The 24,066-nt window shown below is 39.3% G+C and overlaps 10 protein-coding genes across 10 annotated transcripts; 4 read left to right on the forward strand and 6 right to left on the reverse strand.

The window, feature by feature from the left end:
- Nucleotides 1–341: 341 nt before the first annotated feature.
- On the forward strand, nt 342–1,817 carry FG386_002194 (development protein; the record flags this gene model as incomplete). The annotated part of the gene is made up of 1 exon (XM_067341542.1): nt 342–1,817. One exon carries the CDS (start codon nt 342–344, stop codon nt 1,815–1,817), a length of 1,476 nt encoding a protein of 491 aa, XP_067197628.1.
- A 426-nt stretch (nt 1,818–2,243) lies between these two features.
- FG386_002195 (uncharacterized protein) lies at nt 2,244–3,911 on the reverse strand (the record flags this gene model as incomplete). Its single annotated transcript, XM_067341543.1, has 1 exon — nt 2,244–3,911. The coding sequence occupies one exon, from the start codon at nt 3,909–3,911 to the stop codon at nt 2,244–2,246; it is 1,668 nt and encodes a 555-aa protein (XP_067197629.1).
- Nucleotides 3,912–4,391: 480 nt separating this feature from the next.
- FG386_002196 (uncharacterized protein) lies at nt 4,392–4,985 on the forward strand (the record flags this gene model as incomplete). The annotated part of the gene is made up of 2 exons (XM_067341544.1): nt 4,392–4,739; nt 4,854–4,985. 2 exons carry the CDS (start codon nt 4,392–4,394, stop codon nt 4,983–4,985), a joined length of 480 nt encoding a protein of 159 aa, XP_067197630.1.
- A 62-nt stretch (nt 4,986–5,047) lies between these two features.
- Nucleotides 5,048–5,881, reverse strand: FG386_002197 (uncharacterized protein; the record flags this gene model as incomplete). Its single annotated transcript, XM_067341545.1, has 1 exon — nt 5,048–5,881. The coding sequence occupies one exon, from the start codon at nt 5,879–5,881 to the stop codon at nt 5,048–5,050; it is 834 nt and encodes a 277-aa protein (XP_067197631.1).
- Nucleotides 5,882–6,253: 372 nt separating this feature from the next.
- Nucleotides 6,254–6,682, forward strand: FG386_002198 (mitosis protein DIM1; the record flags this gene model as incomplete). Its single annotated transcript, XM_067341546.1, has 1 exon — nt 6,254–6,682. The coding sequence occupies one exon, from the start codon at nt 6,254–6,256 to the stop codon at nt 6,680–6,682; it is 429 nt and encodes a 142-aa protein (XP_067197632.1).
- A 61-nt stretch (nt 6,683–6,743) lies between these two features.
- On the reverse strand, nt 6,744–15,002 carry FG386_002199 (acetyl-CoA carboxylase like biotin dependent carboxylase involved in fatty acid biosynthesis; the record flags this gene model as incomplete). The annotated part of the gene is made up of 1 exon (XM_067341547.1): nt 6,744–15,002. One exon carries the CDS (start codon nt 15,000–15,002, stop codon nt 6,744–6,746), a length of 8,259 nt encoding a protein of 2,752 aa, XP_067197633.1.
- Nucleotides 15,003–15,445: 443 nt separating this feature from the next.
- Nucleotides 15,446–16,045, reverse strand: FG386_002200 (uncharacterized protein; the record flags this gene model as incomplete). The annotated part of the gene is made up of 1 exon (XM_067341548.1): nt 15,446–16,045. One exon carries the CDS (start codon nt 16,043–16,045, stop codon nt 15,446–15,448), a length of 600 nt encoding a protein of 199 aa, XP_067197634.1.
- Nucleotides 16,046–16,349: 304 nt separating this feature from the next.
- On the reverse strand, nt 16,350–17,663 carry FG386_002201 (RNA Terminal Phosphate Cyclase-like protein; the record flags this gene model as incomplete). Its single annotated transcript, XM_067341549.1, has 1 exon — nt 16,350–17,663. One exon carries the CDS (start codon nt 17,661–17,663, stop codon nt 16,350–16,352), a length of 1,314 nt encoding a protein of 437 aa, XP_067197635.1.
- A 543-nt stretch (nt 17,664–18,206) lies between these two features.
- FG386_002202 (uncharacterized protein) lies at nt 18,207–19,637 on the forward strand (the record flags this gene model as incomplete). The annotated part of the gene is made up of 5 exons (XM_067341550.1): nt 18,207–18,290; nt 18,350–18,426; nt 18,528–18,558; nt 18,621–19,544; nt 19,599–19,637. 5 exons carry the CDS (start codon nt 18,207–18,209, stop codon nt 19,635–19,637), a joined length of 1,155 nt encoding a protein of 384 aa, XP_067197636.1.
- Nucleotides 19,638–19,804: 167 nt separating this feature from the next.
- FG386_002203 (niemann-Pick type C1 disease protein) lies at nt 19,805–23,980 on the reverse strand (the record flags this gene model as incomplete). The annotated part of the gene is made up of 1 exon (XM_067341551.1): nt 19,805–23,980. The coding sequence occupies one exon, from the start codon at nt 23,978–23,980 to the stop codon at nt 19,805–19,807; it is 4,176 nt and encodes a 1,391-aa protein (XP_067197637.1).
- Between the last annotated feature and the right edge of the window lie 86 nt (nt 23,981–24,066).

Consider the following 24,066-nt stretch of genomic DNA (forward strand, 5'->3'; position numbering starts at 1 on the left):
CTTTTTAACATAATTAAGTACTGACACTGTTGAGGTATAGGTGTTATTTTTAATTAAAAGCTGGACCCACACTCGTTCATTTACTCATTTTTATGTGAAATAAGCCACAGTTGTCGCGTTTTTTTTAATAAGATATTACAACCCCAGATTCGCACTTGCTGTGTTAGTATCGGAGCCACTGATCAAATCGCGTTTCCTCTCGTCTGCCCTTACAGAAGAGCCTTTGCGACAGGGAGAACGGACTGGTTACGAAGTACGTACTGCCTGCCACAGACGCCGACAAGATCCAGAGCACCGCGTCTAGGACTCACAGGTGGCTGCGTTGAAAGCGATTTTAAGCGATGCCAGGACAAGCAAAAAGCAAAATTTACTACAAATTTAAGAGTGAGAAGAAGTTCAAGGAGCTAACCTATGAGTTACCTGCACTTGTTTCTCATATAAGACAGAAACTACGCGAAATATTCGATATAGGTGAAGACATGGAAATACTTATTACTCCGAGCAACAAAAACGGTGGGATATCAAACACATACCTTTCCGACTACGAACTCATTGATGATGGCACATATTTAAATGTGATCAGACTTCCGAAGGATTTGGCAAAGCCGCTTTGCGAGGCAGCTAATTCCAGGATAAAGAACACCAAGTCCACGACTTCTGCCCCCAGCACTGGTGCCTTTGGCAGCAGCAACGCGAGTCATCTAAATACTAACCCAAGCATTGCCTCCGGCTCTGCCGCCGCCACTTCGGTCCCCCCTAACGGCCCTGCCTCTTCGAACAACCACTCCTTGGGTGCTGCAACAAACGAAGGCAGCGGCTTCACCAGCACTCACCCCTCCAACTCTATCCAGGCCTCTACTGGCTCTTTAAATGCGCCTCGCAAGTCCAACTGCACGGGGCTCGGAGCGGACCAAGTGCCGGGCTCCTCCGCAGCCGCACCTAAAGTTATAAACGGTACCGCATCCATAGACTCCGTGGAGGATGCGGCTATTCTTTCGGTGATGCAGCAACACGGAGAGAAGTTCAAACAGACCCCCGCACAAAGAAGCGAGGCATTAGAGCAGCTAAATATGCGTGGATCCCAGAGGAACGCAACGCTGAACGCCCTGCACGGCGGTTCTGTAGGGGCATTCAGAACGGACCCCTACAGGAAGCCCGGAGGTCAAACGGGTCTGATCCAACCAACTGCGACACAGAGCAGGAGCGGACCCATCTACAAAGGCACCATGACAGCCTCCGCCTCCACAGACGTGCCCGCGGATTACATATGTCATATGTGTGGCGAAAGAGGCCACCATATAAGGGTTTGCCCGAAGGTGAATGAAGGGGGCTTCCAGAAGAAAATAAGGCCAGCAACCGGAATTCCCAGAAGTTTTTTGAGAACTATCAATTTTGACGAAGAAGGCGCGCTCTATTCGGAAGTATACTGTTTACCGGACGGTACATTTGCAGTGTTAAAAGATGCCAAGCAACTGTCTAGCACGGCCTTTCTTACAAGGACAGTCGAGGATACTATCGGAAAACACATGGGAAAATCCAAGGAGGACACGGGACTTGTACGCAATTCACTCACATGTCCAATCTGCACAAGACTATTTAGATACGCGGTTCTGACTCCCTGTTGTGGGGAGACTTATTGTCAGGAGTGTATAATTAACTACATTAGGAAACATGTTGACACCGCTTCTGGTATTTCCCCCAACACAATCAAGGGCCACTGTCCTCACTGCTCTACTGTTGTGTCCATAACTGATTTGGAACCCAATAATCCAATCAGAAAGAGCGTCAATGTTGCTCTTGGACTTCAACAAAGCTAGTCTGTTATTTGCCTTTATTTCAACCTGCTGCCCGCCCACAGACATTGCATGCATGTTGCGGTGAAACGAGAAATGGGACTTTAATTAGCTAATTGGTGTACTGGAAGTAAAAAGGGTGTTTTTTCACGTGTGTAAGCGAGTGGATCCACTATATATGGACAACCAATATCAAGACGGCACGATTAAGCAACCTAATATGTATGATATAAAGTCTATTGTTTGTGATTTGAGCCTAAATAATGAACAAACCGCCAACACTCTTACTGCAAATAGTAAGTGTACAATCGGTAATGCCGATTATTTATTATTATTGTTACTAACACTACTGTCTGTTCAGCTTCTTCGTAACCCGAGTTTGATCCTATCGTCGGGTAAGCAGCAATATTATGGGTACTCTTATAGACACTGGCTATTAATGTCACTAAGTTAATAGTTTGCTTTGCTCTCTAGTGCAGTTCTCACTTTTTGTACTTGTTTTATCTCCTCCTGCATTTTTTTTCCCTTCCCTTTAAACCTACCCCTAAATCCTTTGTACGAGGATGGGGGATTTGATACGGGAACCATCATTTTTGCTGTTCCCTGCAGACCTTGCTGACACGCTCCCACCGGACCGACCTGATTGCAGTTGGCGTAAAAGCACCCCGGGGTGGAGTTGTAGCTGTATCCTGGTCCATATCCCTGACCGATGAAGCCATTATTGCAAACGCTGTATCCGTTGTTATAAGCATAGCTATTGTTTAATCCATATCCGCATGTATTCAAATTTTCTGCATTGTACATTTGATTGTTCACACTGGCGTAGCCAGCGTAGTTGTTTTTAACATTGAGAGATTCGTATTCCACCACCAAAGGAGGCAGTCCCTCTATATCGTAACCAGTCTCCACTTGAGTCTCGCAAGGTGGCTTCCCACCACCCTTGATTTCTATTGAACTTAAAAATTCACTCCACTCTTCTGTCGACATTTTAAAGTAACCTCCAGACTTGTTCCTCTCAAAGAAGAAGCTGTAGCAGCAGCACCATTTATCTAAAAAGTGGCAAAGTCCCTCACATTTATTGTTTCTTTTAGGCAGTCTTAGCGTTCTTTTCACAGAATCCATTTTTATCCTCCTTTTGGCGTTTGTATCTCTCGAGACCAGCTCTTTTTTGCACAGGTTATTACTAGTCACTTGGAGCGTCCCCATTTTTCCACCGCTAATCTCCCCATTACCCATCCCGTTTTCCACCACTCTCTTTTCAGAGACTTGTCCGTTCCTCCCTCCTGTCACTCTTTCGCTTCCGCTCCCCTCTCTCCTCCCGATGCTCTCTCTCAGTCTTGCTTCACCATTAATTCCTTTTTTTAAAGCGCTTTTTCGCTCCCTTTTTTTACCCTCTTTCGCCTCTCCTTTGCCTGCTCCTCCTTTACTCGCCTCTCCTTTGCCTGCTCCTCCCTTACTCGCCTCTCCTTTGCCTGCTCCTCCCTTACTCGCCTCTCCTTTGCCTGCTCCTCCCTTACTCGCCTCTTCTTTGCCTGCTCCTCCTTTTCTCGCCTCTCCTCTAATGTAGCTTTCAAGCAAGTTTCTGACCTCACCATCCGTGGTTATCCTCGCACTGATTTCGCTCTCACACTCAGACTCGCCTTCATTTTCAGCCTTTTTACTGCAAAGTCTGATGGCACTCTTGATTATCGGGTCTACAGTCACCTCCTCCATTGAAGTCACACAGCTACTTACTGATCTTAATTCACCGTCCTTGTTGCTGCTAGAATTGCCTTTCCCAGCTCCGTCTTGGTTCGCAAATTTGCAATAACTCTCGTTCATCTCCTCCTCTTGAGTCTTTTTCGCCTTCTCACAGTCGCCATGTTTGTTCCCAATCAACTCAAATATCCTCTTGAGTCGCATTTCCAGCTTAATTAAGTTTAGCTCGTCCTTCCTCAGAGACTTGAACATTTCATCTATTCTTGAATCGAATTCGTCTCCATATTCCCTCGAGTACTTTCCAAACTCCTTCACTTTATCGGTCAAACTACCAAACGGCTTGATAAAATCATTGATTATCAAGGAATCCAGGTAATTCTTTATTTCCTCGTCATTTTCGGTCGGTCTTATTATACTCATTTCCCCTGCATACAAACCTAATTTATCTCCGTTCCCTCTACTCTGGGAAAAAACTCTGCATCAAACTGGACAGATCACCAGCCTCCTCAAATTAACATCACACAACTGCTTTGTGCTAATGCCTATAATCTTCTTGTGGTATTCTTATTTTCTTTTGAATTGAAAAGGTCATGCAATTTCCCTGTTACACATAGGTATCGTGGCGGGAAAGTCTCCTGACATGATTTAAAAAAAAAAAATCACTAAGAATTGCAAGAGAAAATAATCGTTGACTTTAAATTTAAAACACATAGCTCTGGACGGGAGTATATGCGTGCTGAGACCTGAATTGTCTAAGTTTTACGTATCTGGATCTCCTCTTGTACACTAACGCTCGCAGACGCCCATTTTAAAGGGCTTCTGGTTAAACATACTCACCCAGAACAGGGAACCGAATCGAGCTATATCTAGTGAAGACAAACCCAAACAGTCCCCGCAGTAATGATTAGAGACAAGTCAAAGACAATACTAACGAGACATGGCCGAAAAGGAGAGAGCATCAGCTTTGATCTCGAAAAAAGAAACGAATTCATCAACGGTTTTATAACAAGGAAAAAGGAACGCAGAGAAAGGAGCTCGTTGAAGAAAAAACTTAAAGAGAGAAAGTTCATCAAGAATGTAAAAAAGGACGCCAAGGAAACCATTCAAAGGCATGTAAAGACAATAAGCCAAGTTTGCCGCCAAGATGGTGAGTTAAAAAGCAGTCCTGGGAAAGACGGCATTTCATTTGTTAAACGATTAGATTTGGAGTCCGGTTTCGAGAATGAAGCAGAAGGAACTACAGCCAGGGTAAGTTGTTTAAACGAGAATTGCTCCAGAGAGGCCCGAAGGGGCGATCTCGGCTTTAACGGGACTTCCCGATTAACCCGCACGTATTCGTGACTCGAACTCTGCACAACTCAGATCGTGAGGTACGACGGAAAAACGAGGACTGAAACCAAAGGAAGCAGCAATAAGGACAACGGCGCTTCTGAACACGATGAATGTCAACCCTGGAGCATGCCGTGTTCCGTTAAAATAACGCAATCAATATGAAAAGGAGAACACAGCGTGTATCGAAAAGCCGCGACGCTGACTACTTATCACTTATGTTTAAATTAAGTTGTTGGGCTATCGCCTTTTTTGTATAGAAACAAAGACCTTTCCAACTGCAAACCCATTCTAAACTTGACGGTTTTCTCGATCATACTTATCTCCCTGTTCAAAGCCGTTTGATTCGCGCTGCCTCCCATATTGCCTCCGTTCTCTGTGATCAACTCTGCGTTCCTCCTTTTTGCTAAAAGATACCATTGGGTCGAATACTTTAAGTACCCATTATTGTTTGCTTCACTCACCGCCTTACACATATCGTGATTTGCAACCCCGAAGGGATTAGCCTGTTTGTTTCTAACGGTAAACCTATTTATTCCAGATATGAACGGCCTGAAACTACCAAATAAATTCCCTATGAATCTATTAGATAGCAGTGAACTTTTGTACATTTTCTCATTTGCCAAAACTGAATTGTTTATCTGGCCCAGTTCGTTTCTCATCTTATTTATAGACTTTACCGTAGACTTTAGTGAATACTCCTCTCTCGGGCTTCTCCTATCACCCAGTGAAGAACACGAAAGAGCGATGCCGTTGTCGATTCCAACATCGAAGTTATTTCCAGCTCTCGCACTTCTGCTGTCACAGCTGTCCATATCAAAGACCTCTTCGCCCAATGCCAAAACCGGTCCATTCGGTATCCTTACTTCCGAGTCCCTCTCCGTTCCCTCTCGCTCTTTGCAAACATCCCTGCTCAGCGAAACAACGGGAGAATCAAAATGAGAAGTCATCAGCGCTTTATCGCCATCTCTGTTCCTGCTCTCGCTAACGTCCTTCCTGCTTTTCCCAGAACCTGTTCCCTCTCCCAAACTGCTCGCCTCGACCTGGAGTTGCTTATCCATGCTACTATCTTTATCGCTCGAGCTCCCGTTCCTCCCATACACAATTCGCTATCTCGCCACTATAACTGTACGCTCAATCCGCTCACTGATCCTTTATTTCATTTCAGTCAACTTGTATTCTTGAAAAATAAGTCATGCTCGAATTACCGTAAATATACGTTATAATATGGGCGCCAACCGCCTCGCTTCTTCGGCAATAATTAAATGACCAAGCACAGAATACAAAAAACAAATTCGGAGGCAAAGAACATATGTGCGTAAGGTTCTTTGTTTCCCTGGGAGTGAATTGGAAGTGCACATCAATTTGTGAGATCTCTTTTAAAACCAAGTAATTCGAGCCGGTTGTATGCCATTGCTATAAAAGGTGGTAAGATGTCTTATATGCTTCAGCATTTGCATAATGGTTGGTCAGTGGACCAGGCGATTTTGACTGAGGAGGAGAAAATAGTTTGCATCAGATTTGGCCACGACTATGATGCAGATTGTATGTTGATGGACGAGATTCTTTATAAGGTTGCAGAAGATGTTAAAAACTTTTGCGTAATTTACCTGGTAGATATTACTGAAGTTCCTGACTTCAATACAATGTACGAACTATACGATCCCGTCTCGGTTATGTTCTTCTTCAGAAACAAGCATATTATGGTTGACCTGGGAACTGGCAACAACAACAAAATTAATTGGCCACTGAATAATAAACAGGAATTCATTGATATTGTCGAGACCGTTTACAGAGGTGTTCATAAAGGCAAAGGTCTTGTTGTTTCCCCGAAGGATTACTCAACAAAACACAAGTACTAAATGACGTTTTACCCACGTTTGTATTATCACCTTGTATGCATTTTTAGAATACGCTCACTTTCTAACCAAGTGTAGCTAACTGAGATATTCTTTGCTCGATTACGTTGGCACTGTGACAAATCCACTGAATAAACTGAGTGTTGTTATTTGGGTCTATCCCATCATCCAAGGCCCACTGAAATATTATATTTTGAGAATCTAATAGGGGTATTCCAAGTTTTTGAGAAATATCTGACCTCAAAGAAAACAGTAGCAATTGCCTTTTAATTCTATGTATGAAGAACACGCGAGCGTTTTTCCACTGAACAATGTCACAGATCGCATTCTTAGCCTTCATCCTGTTCGCGGTGTCGTGCAGATCTGCAAAATGAACTGCTGCTGCGTGATACACAGGCATTAACAATCCGCAACGCTTGTTTATTTTATCCTTGATCGAACTCCTTTCCGCCGAATCTATTGGGTATCCTTTTGAGTGTAAGTGCTGATCCTTTTCCTGCAGTGATAACAATTCTGGATCCAGTCTCATCATCCACTCCTTAAGTGCTTTATTTCTAAACTTGATCTCGACTATTCCTGTAGCCTCCAACACGCTGCCTCTTGCAGTCGGATCCGCGTACATTTCAATGTATTCAGGATTTATGTTAGAGTCAACAACCACCCAAGCTCCGCCTCTAAGTTCGCCTCTCGGGGGAATGTAAATAAAACAAGGCTGCTTGTAATTAACAAGTTCATCTACTACATAGGAACCGAATTTAAGCACTTGATCAAACATATCCTTTTGTCCACCGCTAAATCCCCTCCAATTAGCTATCACTATCAGCGGAAGCTCCTCTACATTAAAATCCCTTATTGCCTGAGCCGTTTTGTATGCAGAATCTGGAAACCATATCTGACCAGGTCTTGTTACCTTTAACTCACTTGTGTGGGGCATTACCGGGTCTGCCGGTTGAACATATTCAGTTACCCTTGTTTCCACTAATATAAACCCAACGGGTATTCCACCTATTCTGCCTCTACCCACTATTACACTTTTCGCCCAATCGCTCATCACTTCTTTAAATGAATCCTTATCACATAAACCCGATAGACAACGTCCCCTTGAGTCTACACAACCAGTCAACATCAATCTAGGGTCGTCTGTATTACTGTTGCACATATAAGTTATATTTCTGTATATTGGATCGGTTGGATCAACCATTATTGGTAGTCTCCCCCCTAAATACTCAGGAACGTAACTTAGCCATTTCAATATCTCAACGCAACCTTCCAAGTCATCTTTAACCACTAAGTGTGTAACTCCGTTTTTTGCCATTACGTCAATTCCACCCAACTCATCATTACTGCTATATATCTCCTTTGAAGCTACTTTGTTTAATGCCTGATATCCTGTCAGTATTATTGGAGCACCGTGGGCCTTTTGTATAACTCTATGCCCAAGTCTGGCTAAATATGCCCCTATTCCAACTGTCCTTGTGGTTACATATGTTATAGTCATAATGGATTTAGCTGCTTTTGAAGTTTCACCTGCAATTCCACCACTGCCACACAAATTCTCTATTCCTAACCCCATCTGTGATCCTATTACGTCAGTTATTTTGTATATTCTGCCGTCCTTTGGATGTTCAATCAATTCAGAATGAATGCTATTGTGCAAATTGTTCTTTATATAGTCATCTTCCGTCACATATAAATATTTGTACCCCTTTACTGGGTTGTTTGGATCTATAAACTCTATCTTCAAACATCTTTGCACCTCTGTTGCCAATCCCATCCTTGCTCCGCTGTTTGCAGCTATAAATATCCTCGGTATTCCCAAACTTCTTGCGTATTCAGAGGCCCTTTGAAATAGCAAATCCTCCTGAATTCCAAACGTACCCATTTGGTATGTAATATCGTTCCCTATCAATACTATTCTTCTTCCTTTAGGATATTCAGGAGTATGCATTGTTATGCACCAAGCTACCATTCCGCAAGTGTTATTCCCAGGCTCTCTATTTACACACTCCAATTCTCCCGTCTCCCTATTTATATCCAACTCCACACACTCCATCAACTTTCCCGGTAAAAAGGCCGTTTTCCCATTATTGGAATCTATATTTGACGAATCGCAACCAGAACTCATGTCTCCTCCTTTAAACGATTTGTTATTTGAACCGGACAAAGACACTCCTGATGGTGTCGTCACAAAGTATTTAGGACACTTTTTCCAAAGTCCTTTTATTGCTTCCTCAAACAAATCCAAAAAGTCATAAATGTAAACTGTGTTTAATTCTGCTGCCTGATATCTTTTTTGATCAACTTTTCCTATTAATGGATGAGGAATATCCAAAGGCTTCCCGTCATAATTATGCTCATATTGATACAACATCAAATTCGGAACTTTGCATTCCATCATTCGCGTAATATTGCTCTTATCAGTCTCCATCACAACCCTTGTTTTAACTTCTTTTTGTAATTCTGGTAAGTTAAATGCCTCATTTTTTCCATTATTGGATGACACATAATTCAAAAAGGAGTTTTTAGAATCAATTGCTGCAAACACTTTGCCTCCGCTCGTTGTTGGGTTTTTTATCTCTACAAAACTTCTTAATCTAATTGCCTGTCCGGTTGGATTATCGATTACAAATCTAATTGGTACTACAACATTGTTGCTATCCTTTTGGTATACCGATCTTTGTAGATACCTAAATTCCATTGTTTGTAATGATGTTTGTTGAATTCTTTGTGCATAGCGTTGAACTAGTGTTATAGCTGCCTCCTCTGCCATACTTGTTGTTATAAACCCAGAATTCTTATCACTCAATATCCCTACAGACGTAAATAATAAATGATGTAGGCCTTTTGATCCACCCGCTCCTGAACTAGAATGCGTATAATTTTGGTCAAAAGACAACCAAGACTCTAGTGTACTCAATGCTGCTATAAAATATCTCTCCTGTTCCTCAAAGTAAGATTCACAACATTCATGCTGAACCAACACTCTTATGAAGTACCTTCTTTGTTTGTTAATATTCAACGCATTCATTGACCTACTACCTCTCGTGGCTGAATTACTCTCTAGTTTAACTTTGCTGTCATTAGTTCCAGCTTCAGCCACTTTTGAGGATGTATTTGAAACTTTATTCTCAACCTCATTTTGTCCCGATTTAAATAATGTTATTCCTTCAATTGATGTCTGTGTAGACAACAAACCACTTTGAAAACCATCTGAGTTACCACACCTCTGTTTTCCAATTACACCTGTTGTAAATTTTGCCATGTGATCTTGAACTGAATTATCCTGTATTATTCTTGAATTACCAGTTGTACCACCAACGTTCTTCTGTACAGAATTATTCTCCTTGTTGTCTTGAGATTTTCTATTGTTATTTGAATTCGAATACAATTCTCTTGGCGTTCCCACATACAAACTTATACCAGAAATCGAACTCGGGATTGACTTGATAGTAAAATACCTCAGTCTTTTTAACTCTAAAGTCGACAACAATGTGTTTGAAATGTTTCTAATATAAGGTTCCTCAATAAAATACTTTGTTGAATAATTGTCATTTTCATCCACATTAACTAAGTTGTACTCTTCTTGATTTAAATCGTGATAATTTACTACAGGAATGCTTCTCGTTGATCTAAAGTGATAGTGCAGTGGTGTTTTCGGATATATCAAGGTTGCTGAAAGAGATTCTGAAGTTTCTTCATTTGTATAAGGAGATACCGTAAATGAGACCATATGTATGTTATTATTGTATAATTTATCCTGGTATTTGTTTAATGTTTCCCCCAATATTCTACTTACATCGTGGCTTTTATTGAAGTCTTCCATCTCTTCCGCACAACCAGTTCCTTTCGGCTCCTCTCTTTCACCAATATGTGAGTTTGTTCCAGATCTACTTACTATATCCAAGTTGGTGAAACTGGATAAGATTATAAGCATTATAAACGAGTCCACCGAAGTAGATGGTTGAGGAAACACTCTATGAAGTATTTTTATTTCGTCTATGCATTTCCCAAAGTTCATTCGAAAGTCCTCAACAGAACTAAAATAAAGTCCAATGCTTGTCTGTATAGGCAGCGACTCTTCTAACAAATCATCTGCAATGCTGCTCAAACTCTGATCACTAAAGGCACTTAACATACTCCTCCAACGACTATTCTCGCTCAATACTTCACTATTTGTGCTTGATTTTGATGTCGAATTTAAGAACGAAATAGGATCTAATCTGCTAAAGGATTTGTTCTTAGAAACAGTTTCATCTAATCCATACTTATCCGCATTCCCACCATTTATTAGTGGAATGTTTAAAGTATTTGATTTGAGTGAGTCTAACAAAGTTTGATAAAGAGAAGATGTTGTTAAAGCATTATGGGTCCAAACACCCAAAATATTATTCGATTTCTGAACATCCCCAGTAGAAGATATAACACCGGACAAATCTTGAGTATTTATCACAGTCATTGTGTTTTGATGCACCAAGGAATGAGTCTCAATACTTGAGCCATCCCATCTTTCACCCTTGCTTTTTACTGCATAAAAAGACAATCCACATGCTTCATAATGACGACGAATGTATATTTCAAATGCTATCTTGCCTACCAATGTATTTGGATGTCCTATACAACCAAGCAGAGCAAAATCTGGAAAGTTGGTAAAATCTGCCATTATACTTGAAATCGCCACTGACTGAACTCCCATATTGGACACCCCGTTCCATGTCAATGATGGGGTACTTAATGGATATTGAAGTGGAGAAGAAGGAGTGTTTGCCATTGATATCAAGTATTGTCCCTGTACTTGTCCTCCAAAGGAGATATACTGACTGTATTCGTACACCTTATTGGCAACTGACTGTATCTGCGTTAACATCGTTGCATTATCCTTCATTAATAACACATATCTAAATGCTCCTGCAATTTTTGTGTATTCTATAGAGGTTAACTCCGCAATCTGATGTATTGTTTCCCTAAAGGGAAATGTACACTGCAGCAAAGATGAATTATTTGCCATTTCTTTTGCTATCTCCTCCATAATTTCATTTTTAGCCTTCAATTGTTGGTGAGATCTTCCCATTTGTAAAAGCGCTGGCAAACTGTATTCAGTCCTTAAACTCGGTATCACTCTCGCTGTAACCAACGAAGACCTTTCCTCAAATAACTTCTCTATCTCAATATAATACAGTATTATCTCGTGAAGTTCATACATTAATCTCATCCAACGTCCTTTCTCGTTTCTCCTAATTATATGAATAAGAGGATCAAACTGATTTCTAATAGAGACAAATTCATCAATAGAACACTGATTTTCCCCTGAATTTTGTATTGACTCTTCAATAATTTCATTTATGTGCTTCAAACATTCCAAAATGTGCGCTTCTACATCTGAGCATGAATTTATGCTCACTGAACAAGCATTGAAGTTGAGATTTTTAATATTCTTTGTCTTAAAACTCCCATAATCTGTAAATTCAGATGGACTTTTAAGTCTCTCTATCGTTGAATAATTTTCTGTCTTTTCCTTATCCTCCTCTATATTACTACATGCTTTATTTGGAGTGGTTTCCGTATTTTCCTCCAGTGTAAACTCATTATCAGTCTCTTTATTCTCCGCTATTTCCTTGGATGAAATATTCGAAGTCACCCCTTCATCCTCAATATCATCGTGATCTCCTATAGAACATAGCTCCTCATCTAACAAAGTATCTAATTCACCGTTATTTGTCTGAATCGAGTATATATCCCTTTCTCTATCGAAATGACTATACCAACTATTTTTGCTTAGTACTTCAAATAAACTAAACACACCTTGTATAACATCTACTATCTTCTTTCTTACCTTTTTAGGTATTAAGGGCGTAGCTACTTCGCAAGCCTCCTGTAACTCAATAAAGGGCATTAGTGGATCTAAGACGTGGTAAAACATGTTCAAAGCATCTTTTACGTCGTCAAATGCCGGGTAAAATCCATTTAAAGCATTTAATAACTGCTGTTTTCCCTCCCTAAAATTTGAGAGAGCTGTCATCCTGGGACCATTTCTAAATCCACCAGAACAAAATGTCTCCAAAGCCAATTTCGGTGGTTTTACATTATCAAAAATAGGAAATGGAAGAGGATATAATTCCAGAATTGGTGGGATGAATTCACTAGGTAATTCCAAAACACAAAGTATATCTCCAATATTAAAAGAAGCACCTTGTGGCTTCGCATGCTCTAAAATCCCACTATTAGACAAGGTAAGCTGCATATAAGTTTTCATTATTTCAATTTCGACATAAGCCTGCCCCTTCTCTCCCTGACCACCATTCGGAATTAACCATCTTACTAATTTGCCACTTACTGGTGCCCTGACTTGTCGAGGGTCATGCTCCTTTAAAAAAGTGTATGTAGTCCCGTCAAAAGTAACGAGTAAATTATCTTCAGCATCTTTTTTAAAAAATACCTTTCTGTTTCTTCCGTCAAATCCTCCAGAAATTAAATAGCATGAATCTCTCCCGTTTTGCATGCTTTGTGGATATATGTTCCTTACTTTTGCAGCTACAGAACTACCATTTAAGATTATTCTTATATGTTCAGGTCCAATGTAGTGACTCTCACAACGAAATTTCATTCCTTTATGCACAAGCGTCATATCATACTGAATACTTATACTTGTAGGAGCCTGTCCTTGTTCCAGCATTCTTATGAATGTTTCTTCGCTTTCCTTAAAATACCTCATCCCAGTATAACAAGCAGCAGCAAAAACTGCAATTAGATACTGAGTAGACACTTTTTTTGTCAGTGGAGAGGAAAAATAGACGCTATGCTCCAACCATTGAGTATAAGTTTTATTATTTATAAAGTCTGGATTCTCGAGTATTCTTCCAACTGCCTCCACATTTGTTCTGATCTCGCCCCTTATTGTTAACCCCTTAAGACCCATTATTAAGTGTTTCCTTGATTCCTCTCTATTTGTTCCGAATGCGAAGATATGACCAAATTGTGAATCTGAAAACTGGTGAATCTGACCCGGAGACCCTACAGAGAAATAACCCCAAACCGTTTGAGACGTTCTGAATGAAATTTCAAAAATATCACCACATGTCGGAGTGAAGCCTTTTTCTGCATGTTCCGAGGTTATTCTCGCTGCAATTATGTGTCTTGGAGGAACGCTCCCCTGTTCACATAACTTACGATATTCCTGAATGTCTCTTATCTTTTTCAACGGTATTCCCATAGCAATCTGCAACTGAGCTGCTGGAATGTTACAATTAGTTACTCCCTCGGAAACAATATGCTCTACTTGAAGTCTTGCATTTACTTCCAAAAATGCAATACAATTGCGCTCAATGTCATACAAGAACTCTACTGTACCTGCAGATGAGTATCCAACAGCTCTACACATTCTTTCTGCTGCTTTCTCTATTTTTTCTACTATTTCCTTATCCACTGTAGTCACAGGTCCTTCCTCTATTACCTTTTGGTGACGCCTTTGAATTGTACAATCTCTTGTACTTAATGCAAAAACATCACCGTAATTATCACCTATTATCTGTACCTCTAAATGCTTACATTTAGCTACAGCTCGCATCAAAAAAACAGGGCCACCTTTAACCTCGTTTACCACTTGTCTGTACTTTGATTCAAGTTCATCCATTGAATTGCAAAGTCTAATTCCCTTTCCACCCCCCCCTGCACTGGCCTTGATCATCACTGGAAATCCTATTCTCTCGCAGACCCTCTCGCAATCTTTTATATTACTTACACAGGACTCAAGCAACTGTTCATCAGTTACTATTTCCCTAAATCTTCCGTCTTTCTCTATATTTACAAAAATTCCGTCCCCAGACCAGGGAACACATGGAACATCCACAGATTGAGCGATTATATTAGACTGTATTTTCTGGCCAACTGTTTCCATTGATTCTGCAGAGGGTCCTATCCATATTATTTTTCGTCTTGCTTTTGAAAGAGCCAATGGCAAATCTGGATTTTCCGACGCGTGACCCCAACCCGGCCAAACCGCATCACATTCTTGTTCCTCTGCTATTGAAACTATTACTTCTATGTTAGCATAATTGTGGTAGTTTGGTCCCATTGGAATATCAACATAATAATCGGCTTCGCTTACACATTCTGAGTTGCTTCTTATATCCTCCGGAGTCGCCATAACCACAAATTCAAAGGCCTTCTCATTTCCAAAAGTTACATATGCCCAATGTCTCATTGATCTTATACACTTTATTGCAGCCTGACCACTAGTCGCGACCAATATCTTTTTGATTAAATTTATCCCTCCATTTTTTTCTATAAATTCTTCTACAGAAGAATAAATTGGAAGATCTAGGTCCATTATCTTAATCAACACTGAATTCAAAGAGACTTGTACTTATATATATGTGTGGTTAAGTATTATATACTCAAATATATCTTTCCCTGCTCTGTAAAGGCTGAACTCCAGTACACATCTATGTAATAATATTTACAATTACCCAAACTTCTAACTTCTACACACAGAAGCAGAGTTTGAAGTCAAATCCCACCAAAAATCTCATAACGAAATTACCCCAAACTTCCTTCTTTTACTTCCTTTTAATTTAGAGATATTCAAATTTATCCGTCAAGCGAAAAATTTCTAATAGGCGCACATTGATTCTCACACTGCATTAATTTGGTGGCTGTAACGCAAAACATTACTTAAACTCGAAAAAATGTCTCGAAATTAAAAACTGTTGCAATTTATTACGAACAGCATCTTTTCTTTAAGGTAAAGTGATGTATTAATAATACGATATTCTAGGAAAATTGGATATCTCCATTGTTTGTTGTATTTGTTTCTTCCTCCATTGTTGAATTTTTATTGTTTAAATAATAAAAGGTTTCGTTATAAATTGAACTCAGTTCATCAGTGATATTAATTGGTAGAGAAGTCGTATTAAATATCTTCTCGGCCAAACCGGAAAAAGTTGTACTCTTTTTAAAGTCATCAACCAACAAGTTCATCGACTTCTTCCTGCCTGCATTCTTGGTTTCTATATATGCAGTTTCCGCCTGCAGTTTCGCGACCTTTGCATCTGTCCTTGGGACCAAAACCTTATCTATATAGGCCTTCTTAACTGGAATATCAGTATTGTTTCTTATTGCAGTCATTTCTCTGTAAAACTCCAGAAAATCATACGTCTTATTTGGCTGTTTATTAATTAAATCTGTTTCCACCAAGTGTGGTCTGAAACTTAAATTCTTTCTTGTGAATAACGAACTTTTTTGAGTCCCTGGGACTTCGCTCTCACTTCCCCATGAGGGATTCTTTTTTGTTGTTTCTATCTTACAGCTTCCTTTTCCTAAATTTAAACCTGCGTATATTGCTAATAAAAGAATAAAATTAACTTTACTCATATTAAAATTCATATCCCGTTTCCTAACTCTGCTAAAACTACTGCTATTTATTGCTAAAATAAAAAAGAGTATGTACACACTAATACAACGAAGTTCTCAATAAAAGCGTTGCATGCACTTTAAAACTAATACCTATACAAACAAATTTTTAATTATTGAGCAAAAGTACATGCATGCAAAACATGCAAATACTAAGGTGAAAGGAAAGAGATAAAATAAGACTATACACAAACTCGATAAATAAAATATTAGTTATATAAATTATACAAATTTATACATATAATTGTTATTCACCAACTTGACTTTACGCTGCTCTCCTTGCATAATTGGAGAAACCTATTCCTGTACAGGAAAGTGTGATGAAATCTCCAGCTTCTTCGTCTTCCTTTATCCCAAATTCAACGTTTATAAAAGACCTTATATCTCTCAGCATCTGAATCGTAATTGGAGTTAGTTTTGATAATCTAAGTTTAGATACTGCAGTATCATTAGACAGTGCCATAAATAATAAAGGATATATTTGGTGACTAGTATCAACCATACTTTGCGAATCTATTTCCAACAACAACCTTGTGGCCGCTAACCAGCCAACCTTCTCCCATTCATTCATGTTCAAAAATTCTTCAGAAAGTATATCCGAATCTCCTTGAAAGCTTCTTTGAGTTAATTTTTTCTCATTAGAGGAGTCGCTTTCACACTCAACATCCGTCGTCTCCTCTCCATTTTCCTGACTTAAGTTGGAGTCGCTAGAGTAAATTTTATTCATGTTTGCAAAAGGTACGGCCAACATATCATCAACACTATTGTAACTCGGAGTGCAGGAAAAGTCAGAGCCTTTAATAACACCCTTTAGAGTTTCGGAAACCAGTGTAATTCCAAAACCTGTGGACTCGCATTTCGCGGAAAAGTCTTGTTTTTTTGGTTTGTCAAAGTAAATCCAAACGTCCGGTATAAATCTGTTCATTACTCCTCTCGCTTTTGTTATCATTTTTAGTGCAACCTGAGAAGAAGCGGAGCCCGTGTACCATGCAACGCCTCTCACCCTCTTAACCTTTCCAATCTGACCATCCATAATGATTGGGTCTATCTTCTTAATTATAGGAATGTTTAAATAAACAATACCTAGTGAATCATCATGTACACTTCTTTTTAGTACACTAACGGCAGCTTCGCCCATTTGAGGAATCATTTTCTGGAAAAGAGGTATTGTCACCATCTTAACCAGATCAATAGAATGGTCGACTCCGCTTTTGTCAGTTACACCCGTTAATCTTATATGCAGTGGATCTCTTCCGAAAAGCGCCAGTAATAACAAAAACTCTACATAATAAGAAAGTCCTCTACTCGGATGACAATTGTGAACCAATGGTTTATCTGGAGTGCCTCCTCCGATAATTATTCCAGGAGCATAGTTTACAGTTGTTCCCGTGTCATTAATCCTTATCTTGCTTCCATTTGTAATACAATCGAGAAGGTGCAGAAGGCTCGTTTCTGATTCATTTAAACCTGGACACAGTGTATCATCACTCCTAATGTCTTTAATTACTATAGGCTTTCCAGATATTGTTGATAATGCCAATCTTTGTCTCAAAAAACCTCCTCCTTTAAACACCAACATTTACTTTATAAATGATTTGCTGCAATACAAAGGAGGCAATACCAGAGATAAGTAGACTATTTTACTTCCTATTGTTGATCCCTACAGAGTCTACCTCTAGTCAGTTGTATATATTTAAACAAAGTCAGGCTTCCTCCTGCTTTACCACTCTAAACTTTTTATTTAGTAATAATGTCCCTATTGCCCAGTCAAAATGTCAAGGATAAATCTATTTACGGAAATCTAACCGCCAAACCCCTATCCTTAATTCGCTTTGAAAAACTTTGTATTTCATCAAAGCATTCTAAACTGTCTCTAAGCTCTGAAATATATGTACACTCTTCTTTCATCCTCTTGTTAATGACTATTAACTCTTTTCCCCTTTCCTGTTATAACTTCGACTGTGTCGCATTCCTATTGAACAATTGTGGCGCCAAAGTGGACAGAGGGGCAATGTAAATCATTCAATCTAGAGCCGTAAAGGAAATAATATAGTTTACTGTGATTTGCATATTTTTAGGTACTGGCTCGTGTGTCAAATGTGAGTCTTAAACTAGTTCCAATATGAGTGAAATTCTTAGTTTGAAAGTCATGTCTCTATCCCACTCTCCCATTGATTCTCAAACATCCACTTTAAAGCTGCTCCCAGTAAGTTAAGGTCGACAGTATTTACAGTCCTTTCCATTTTATTACATTTTAAACTTTAGAGTAGCATCAATAACTGCAACGAGGAGTCTATTTGCATAGACAATATGTTCCCTCTGCTGCTCCCCACTTCTCAATGGTAGGTTTCTTTTTTTTAAAGCAGGAGTACCTTACTAAATGTAACAGCCGGTTGTATTCAGGAGAGTCATTCCATGCATTTTTGAGCATTTCTAATTCAAGTGTAATTAAGGCTAATGGAGTTGTGTTGAAGGTGAGAATAATGAACTCTTTTGCTTATTTGTCGTTTATTAACTGTAACGCTTATTTTTAAAGGTTGAGCTTATAGGTATAAATAAGACTCACATACTATATAATAACGAGGATAACTATACTGAAATAGATATTGGAGACTCAATGAACGTTGTTGTTAAGGAAAGAGTAGATGAGATTGGACTATACAGCCTAATATGTCAATTATTCTTTACCTCCAACGACGTTCGTTTGACACAGAAAAAGTCTTATAAATTTACTGTTCTTTCTCCATTTAACATCAATCACAGAATATACAGGATAAACGAAAAATATGTATACAAAAAAAGAGGTTATGTAGAGGTTTCACTGGAAAATATATCTCACCAAAGCCTGACATTAAGTGACATCTCCTTGGTTCCACTAAACCTGAACAGCTTTTCTGGATTGGAACTGAGAATTGGAGCTCTGAGTGAGATTGATGAGGAGTATGAACCAATATTTGTTCATTCTAAGTGTAGATACAACGGGATATTTCTGCTTGAATTCACCTTCTCAAAGGACAGTTTCAGGATGGAAGACCTTAAGGAAGACTTGAAAATGAGTTTAAAGGTAGTGTGGAATTCAAAAAACTTCGGTGAGGCCTGGCTTGATTCATACAAGATCAGTTATCCGATTTTAACTCCCGAAGAGCTTGTTCCAAATAGCACTGCAAGAGAGGAGAGTTTGGCCGTTAAGGTCGAATTCCCTCCTATTGTCGACAAACAGGAGGAATTTAAACTAAAACTTCACATTAAGAACAACTTAAATCGAAAACAAACTAGTCTAAAGGTCAAGCTCGACTTTGATAAGCTGTTGCCTATAGTCATAATGGGGAGCGATACCACGGAAATACCTGAAATTGATGAAAATCAAACTAAAACTATCGAATTTAATTGTATATCACTGGCTTCAGGGGTTCACAACATCGAGGGGATTTCAATAACCGATCTAATTGACAATCAAGAGGTTAGTTTTTTCCGACAACCGCGATGCACTAACAACTTTAAAACTTTAATTTAGATCTTTAACTTCGAAGGAAAGGAAATTTTGATTGTATAACCAAGGACGAACAATGTTCGGGCTATTAGCGTTGGAAAGTAGAAAGAGAGGTATTAAATTATATATAGACGCCTATTTTAGTAAAGTTTTCAATATTAATTCTAATTTAGAAAAATGAAAACATATCCAAATATGTCCCATTCCTCAATTCAGAAATATATTTAGCTTTAAATGCTTATTTCATCCATCTTCTTCCCTTTTTTATAGTAGTCCCTGATAAAGTTCCAAAAGTCTAAGGAAATGGAAAGCATAGCTGGAGCAATCATTATACCAGTTGTTGCAGAAATACACAAAACTATTGTTGTTATCCATAGAAACACTTTGAAAGCTTCGGACGTTGAAAATGCGAGCAAGATTATTCCGAGGAATGAGGAGATAACAGCATATATGACATTCGGTCCCATATCTAGAAGAGAATCTCTGATTCTCTCAACGCCAGAATCTCTTTTGGTGAGCAGGAAGAGGTGCGTAATGTGAACTATGTATTCTATCGAAAAGGAGACTGCCGTGGCCAGAACCATAAATGCCACAATGTCAAAAATCAAGCCTGTGATGTACATTATAAGCATCACCACAATGTTTATACCACCAACGACAAGGCCGATAAATATTCCAGTAAGGGGGTTTTGTATTATGCACAGCATGATGGACACTCCGATTGTGATATATAGCAAAAGCTTCCATACAATATTAAGAATATTCTTGTCCCTTTCTGCATCCACAAACCAATCACTATATAAATAAGTGCCTGGGAAATCTTTATTAAAGACCGTATCTATGAGATTGTTGAGTCTAACCATAGTCTCGTAGTTGTCCTGAGAATTTAGTGGGTCATGTTTTATCATAGCCATAATTCTGAATGCCTGAATTCCCTGTTTAGGATCTCCATTATTAAATACAAGCATTCTCTCATTGTGCATCTCCGGAATAACATTTTTGACAAAGGGAGCATAGTTAACTATATTCGACTCGTTAATCTTGGTATTCAAAGTCGAAACTACACAAATGGTGTCTTCCTGCGAGTTTTCATCCTTAGTTACTTTTCTATTCCTCCATTCGCTTAAAAACTCATAGAATTCTTCCTTCGGAGCGCTTTCCAAGGGAGGCCTTGGCACGTCCATATCAGAAGAGCACTCACGGACAAATGACGGGATGTGATTCGGATCGTTTATTGTATCTGATCCAAAATGATAGTATTCAAAGTCGTGTACCCAGCTTACAATTGGCTCCATAACTGCTGGATCCTTAAGCAGAATGTTGTCAACCAAATTCATAAAGTTGGTTCTCACTTTCCTCTGATTCCAGGAAACCTTGTCATTTCCAGGAACAACGACGTACATTTGTCTCGGTTCCGATCCCCATCGACTGGCCAATGTCTCAACAAAATGGTGTAAAGGCGAATTTGGGGGAAGGTACCGAACAGAACTAAACTCTGTATTTACTCTTCCACTATAAATCAATCCAATAATAACAGTTAGTATGAAGAAAAAACAAGCAAATACCCTGAACGAGAAGTTACACATCAATCTCATAATCACATCCGCCTTTGAAGATTCGACCATTAACCTTCCTATCCATATGTCCTTCAGGTCTATCTCGCCTATTGCTTTTTTGATTACCAATTTCCCGAATAAATCACTCTTTGAGACCGCTTTAAAGCTGTTATGTTCGCATTCATCGCCGCTCAAGTCCACTTTCTTGTTTAACACTGAACCACTTTCATTGATTATCGTCATCTCAAGCTTACTGCGATTTCCTACATCTGACTTAACAGAAGAGGTGGACTTGTCGCCCCACCAGGTTTTGTATCTTTGATAGTTTTTAACAACCTCTCTTCTCACCTTGTAAACGTGTCTCGTAAATGCGGACAAGATAGTGCCTTTCCTGGAGTCGTCTGAAACGGAAACGGAAGAGGTATTAGAAGGAGTGTTCAGGACACCGGTTCTAATAATTTCCACAGATCTTTGTTCCTCATTTTTGTACAAGTAACTTGTTGGTTTGTTCTTGATCTTAAATTTAAGCATGGGGAAAACGTCAAATTTCCTTTTGTATATCCTCTTCTCATCCAAGGAGAAAGAAGGGAGAAAAATCAGCCAGTGGAATATGAATAGATACAAAATCCCGAATCCTGCGTGAATACAGTAGTACCTTACAATTGGGAAATCAACAATAGTTCCAAGAAACAAGGCTGCACAAGAAGTGAGACACGTTAGGGATATTGAGCTAAAGGCAACTGAGCCGGATACGGAGAGTCTTATTTTAAGCAACGTCTCACTTTCCCACATCTTTTTTTCTTCAATGATGACACTGTCTTCGTATTCAACGGCGAAAGTTGGGACAAGCAGCTCCTCACTTGAATTTGGAAGATTTCTGTTGCTTGAGTGACGAGACAAAACTGAATTTTTGTCGTTAGGGTTGGAGGCCAGGTAATCAGTGTTCGAACTGTAGTTCGCACAACTTGCAGGACCGATAATACCATCATTCTCGTCTGTATCTGGGTTTTCATAACATGGGGAGTTACCTTCCGATTTAAGCTGTTTGTTGCAGTCCTCAGACTCATTTGGTCTGGAAACAATGTTGCCGTCCCAGACGTTTTCCAGGGGAATTTCAGTGTTTAAGTCAACCACTTCTTGACTTGAATGGTGAAAATTTCCATCTTCGCTATACAAAAATCCGTTCCAAGGTTTGTATATGTATTGAGTTATCTCTAAAAACACGTCATTCCCTGAAAGTCTAACGTATTTTGGATTTAAAAGCGGAAGATGGGTGTAGGGAACTCTTATGTAGATGCGGGTTTTTTGGTATGTTCTCACCGAAATAATCATGTAACTCACAACAACTCCAAGCAACATGTGTATAAATAGAGGGGTTAAGGGCGAAATTGGCACCCCAAAAATCATTCCTGTTGCAAAACTCCCAACTGTTGCGTAAACCGTGATCAAAACAACGGTAGAAGAAAGAAGAATCCTCGACTTTCTTGGAAACCTGCCAGAGATACAGACTGCCATGAATATGATCATCAATGCGAACGTAGCGAGTAATAAGGGAGTCTCCTTGTTTGCAAGTTCAGTTGTTTCCGATGAAATGTATTCCGAAGAAAAATGAGCCAAGCTCCAGTTATTTGGGTAACTGCCAACGTCCCCAGTAGTCGGATTGACAGCAGCAGAGTTATTCCTGTACATGCTCTCACTTATATAAGCTTGGGACTTTGCGTCATCGTATTTAACATCTAAATTTTGTGAAGCCCTGTTTCTCTTTTGGATGCTTTTAATAAAGTCGGTCACCTTATTTTCCCAGGCAATTCTAACATCCTCTGGAATCGTGGTGTTAAGACGGTAAATTGAAAGCATCTCCTGGGTATTAGCTATCTCAAAAGGCCACTCCTCCAAACCGCTATCATATTTATACTGATAAGGATAATAAGATTGTTTAATGAAATTGCCAGCAGCGAACTTTGCTATACTAATACCACTGCAACACTCGCCAGTATAGGCAGAATCAAAGTCATCCTCAGAAAATATGCCGTTGGAGTCGTTGATCAAGAAAAGTCCAAAAATAGATAAAACTATACAAGGAGCTCCTGTTAGCGTGGCCCCAGTTGGCTGGTGAAGACAGATATCCTCCCAACCCCATTCTTTCCCGTTTTTGTCCACTACTCTTATAGCCTGTATAGACATCTCATTCTTCCATATTTGCTTTAGGGTCATATAGTCCAACAAAGAAGAACCGGACGGTCCTTTGTTACTGTATAGTATAGGGACGTTTACACTTTCAGGTCCGAATAAAGCTTTAAGTTGTTCTTTATGAACATTGTATATCGATCTTTCTGGGAGGAACAGATCCGGGGAGCCATTCACTTCTAGGTAAAAAGGAGGAAATTTCATTATTCCCAAAGCTACTATTAAACCGAGGAATAAGCCAAAAACGTTTCCTATAATTAAAAGCGACCGTGGATACATTGTAGCAATTAATGAAATGTTTTTTCCAATTCTCTTTGTGTATTTATCAAAAAGTTGAGCAGAAGAGAATTTATTTAAGAAGGACAATATCAAATTAGTTCCCTCCTCACTTTTCTTTAAAGATCTTTTGCGGAACAAATTCTTTAGTTTCGCTATAAAACCTGTTTTTGAAGACTTTGTGGCCTCTTCCACATTTTCACTACTGTCAGATAAGCTCTTGTTGAACTCAGGAGGAGAATCGTGGCTATCGAAACGAAACACTCTCTCTTCCGAAACAGAATGAGTATTTTTTGACCTTAACTCCCCTGACGACTCCTCCTGAGGGATTTCAAACTCGCTTTTTGGAACTTCAAACTCCATCGATTCATGTTTGTTCTCACTCATTATCTATCCTCTTCGACGCAAAATCTTCATTTCGTATTAGCAATATCCGATTAAAACACTATTTCCACTTAATCCTCATGCACTCA

The sequence above is a fragment of the Cryptosporidium ryanae genome (genome assembly GCF_009792415.1).
Source record: "Cryptosporidium ryanae isolate 45019 chromosome Unknown contig_33, whole genome shotgun sequence".
NCBI classification, from domain to species: Eukaryota; Apicomplexa; class Conoidasida; order Eucoccidiorida; family Cryptosporidiidae; genus Cryptosporidium; species Cryptosporidium ryanae.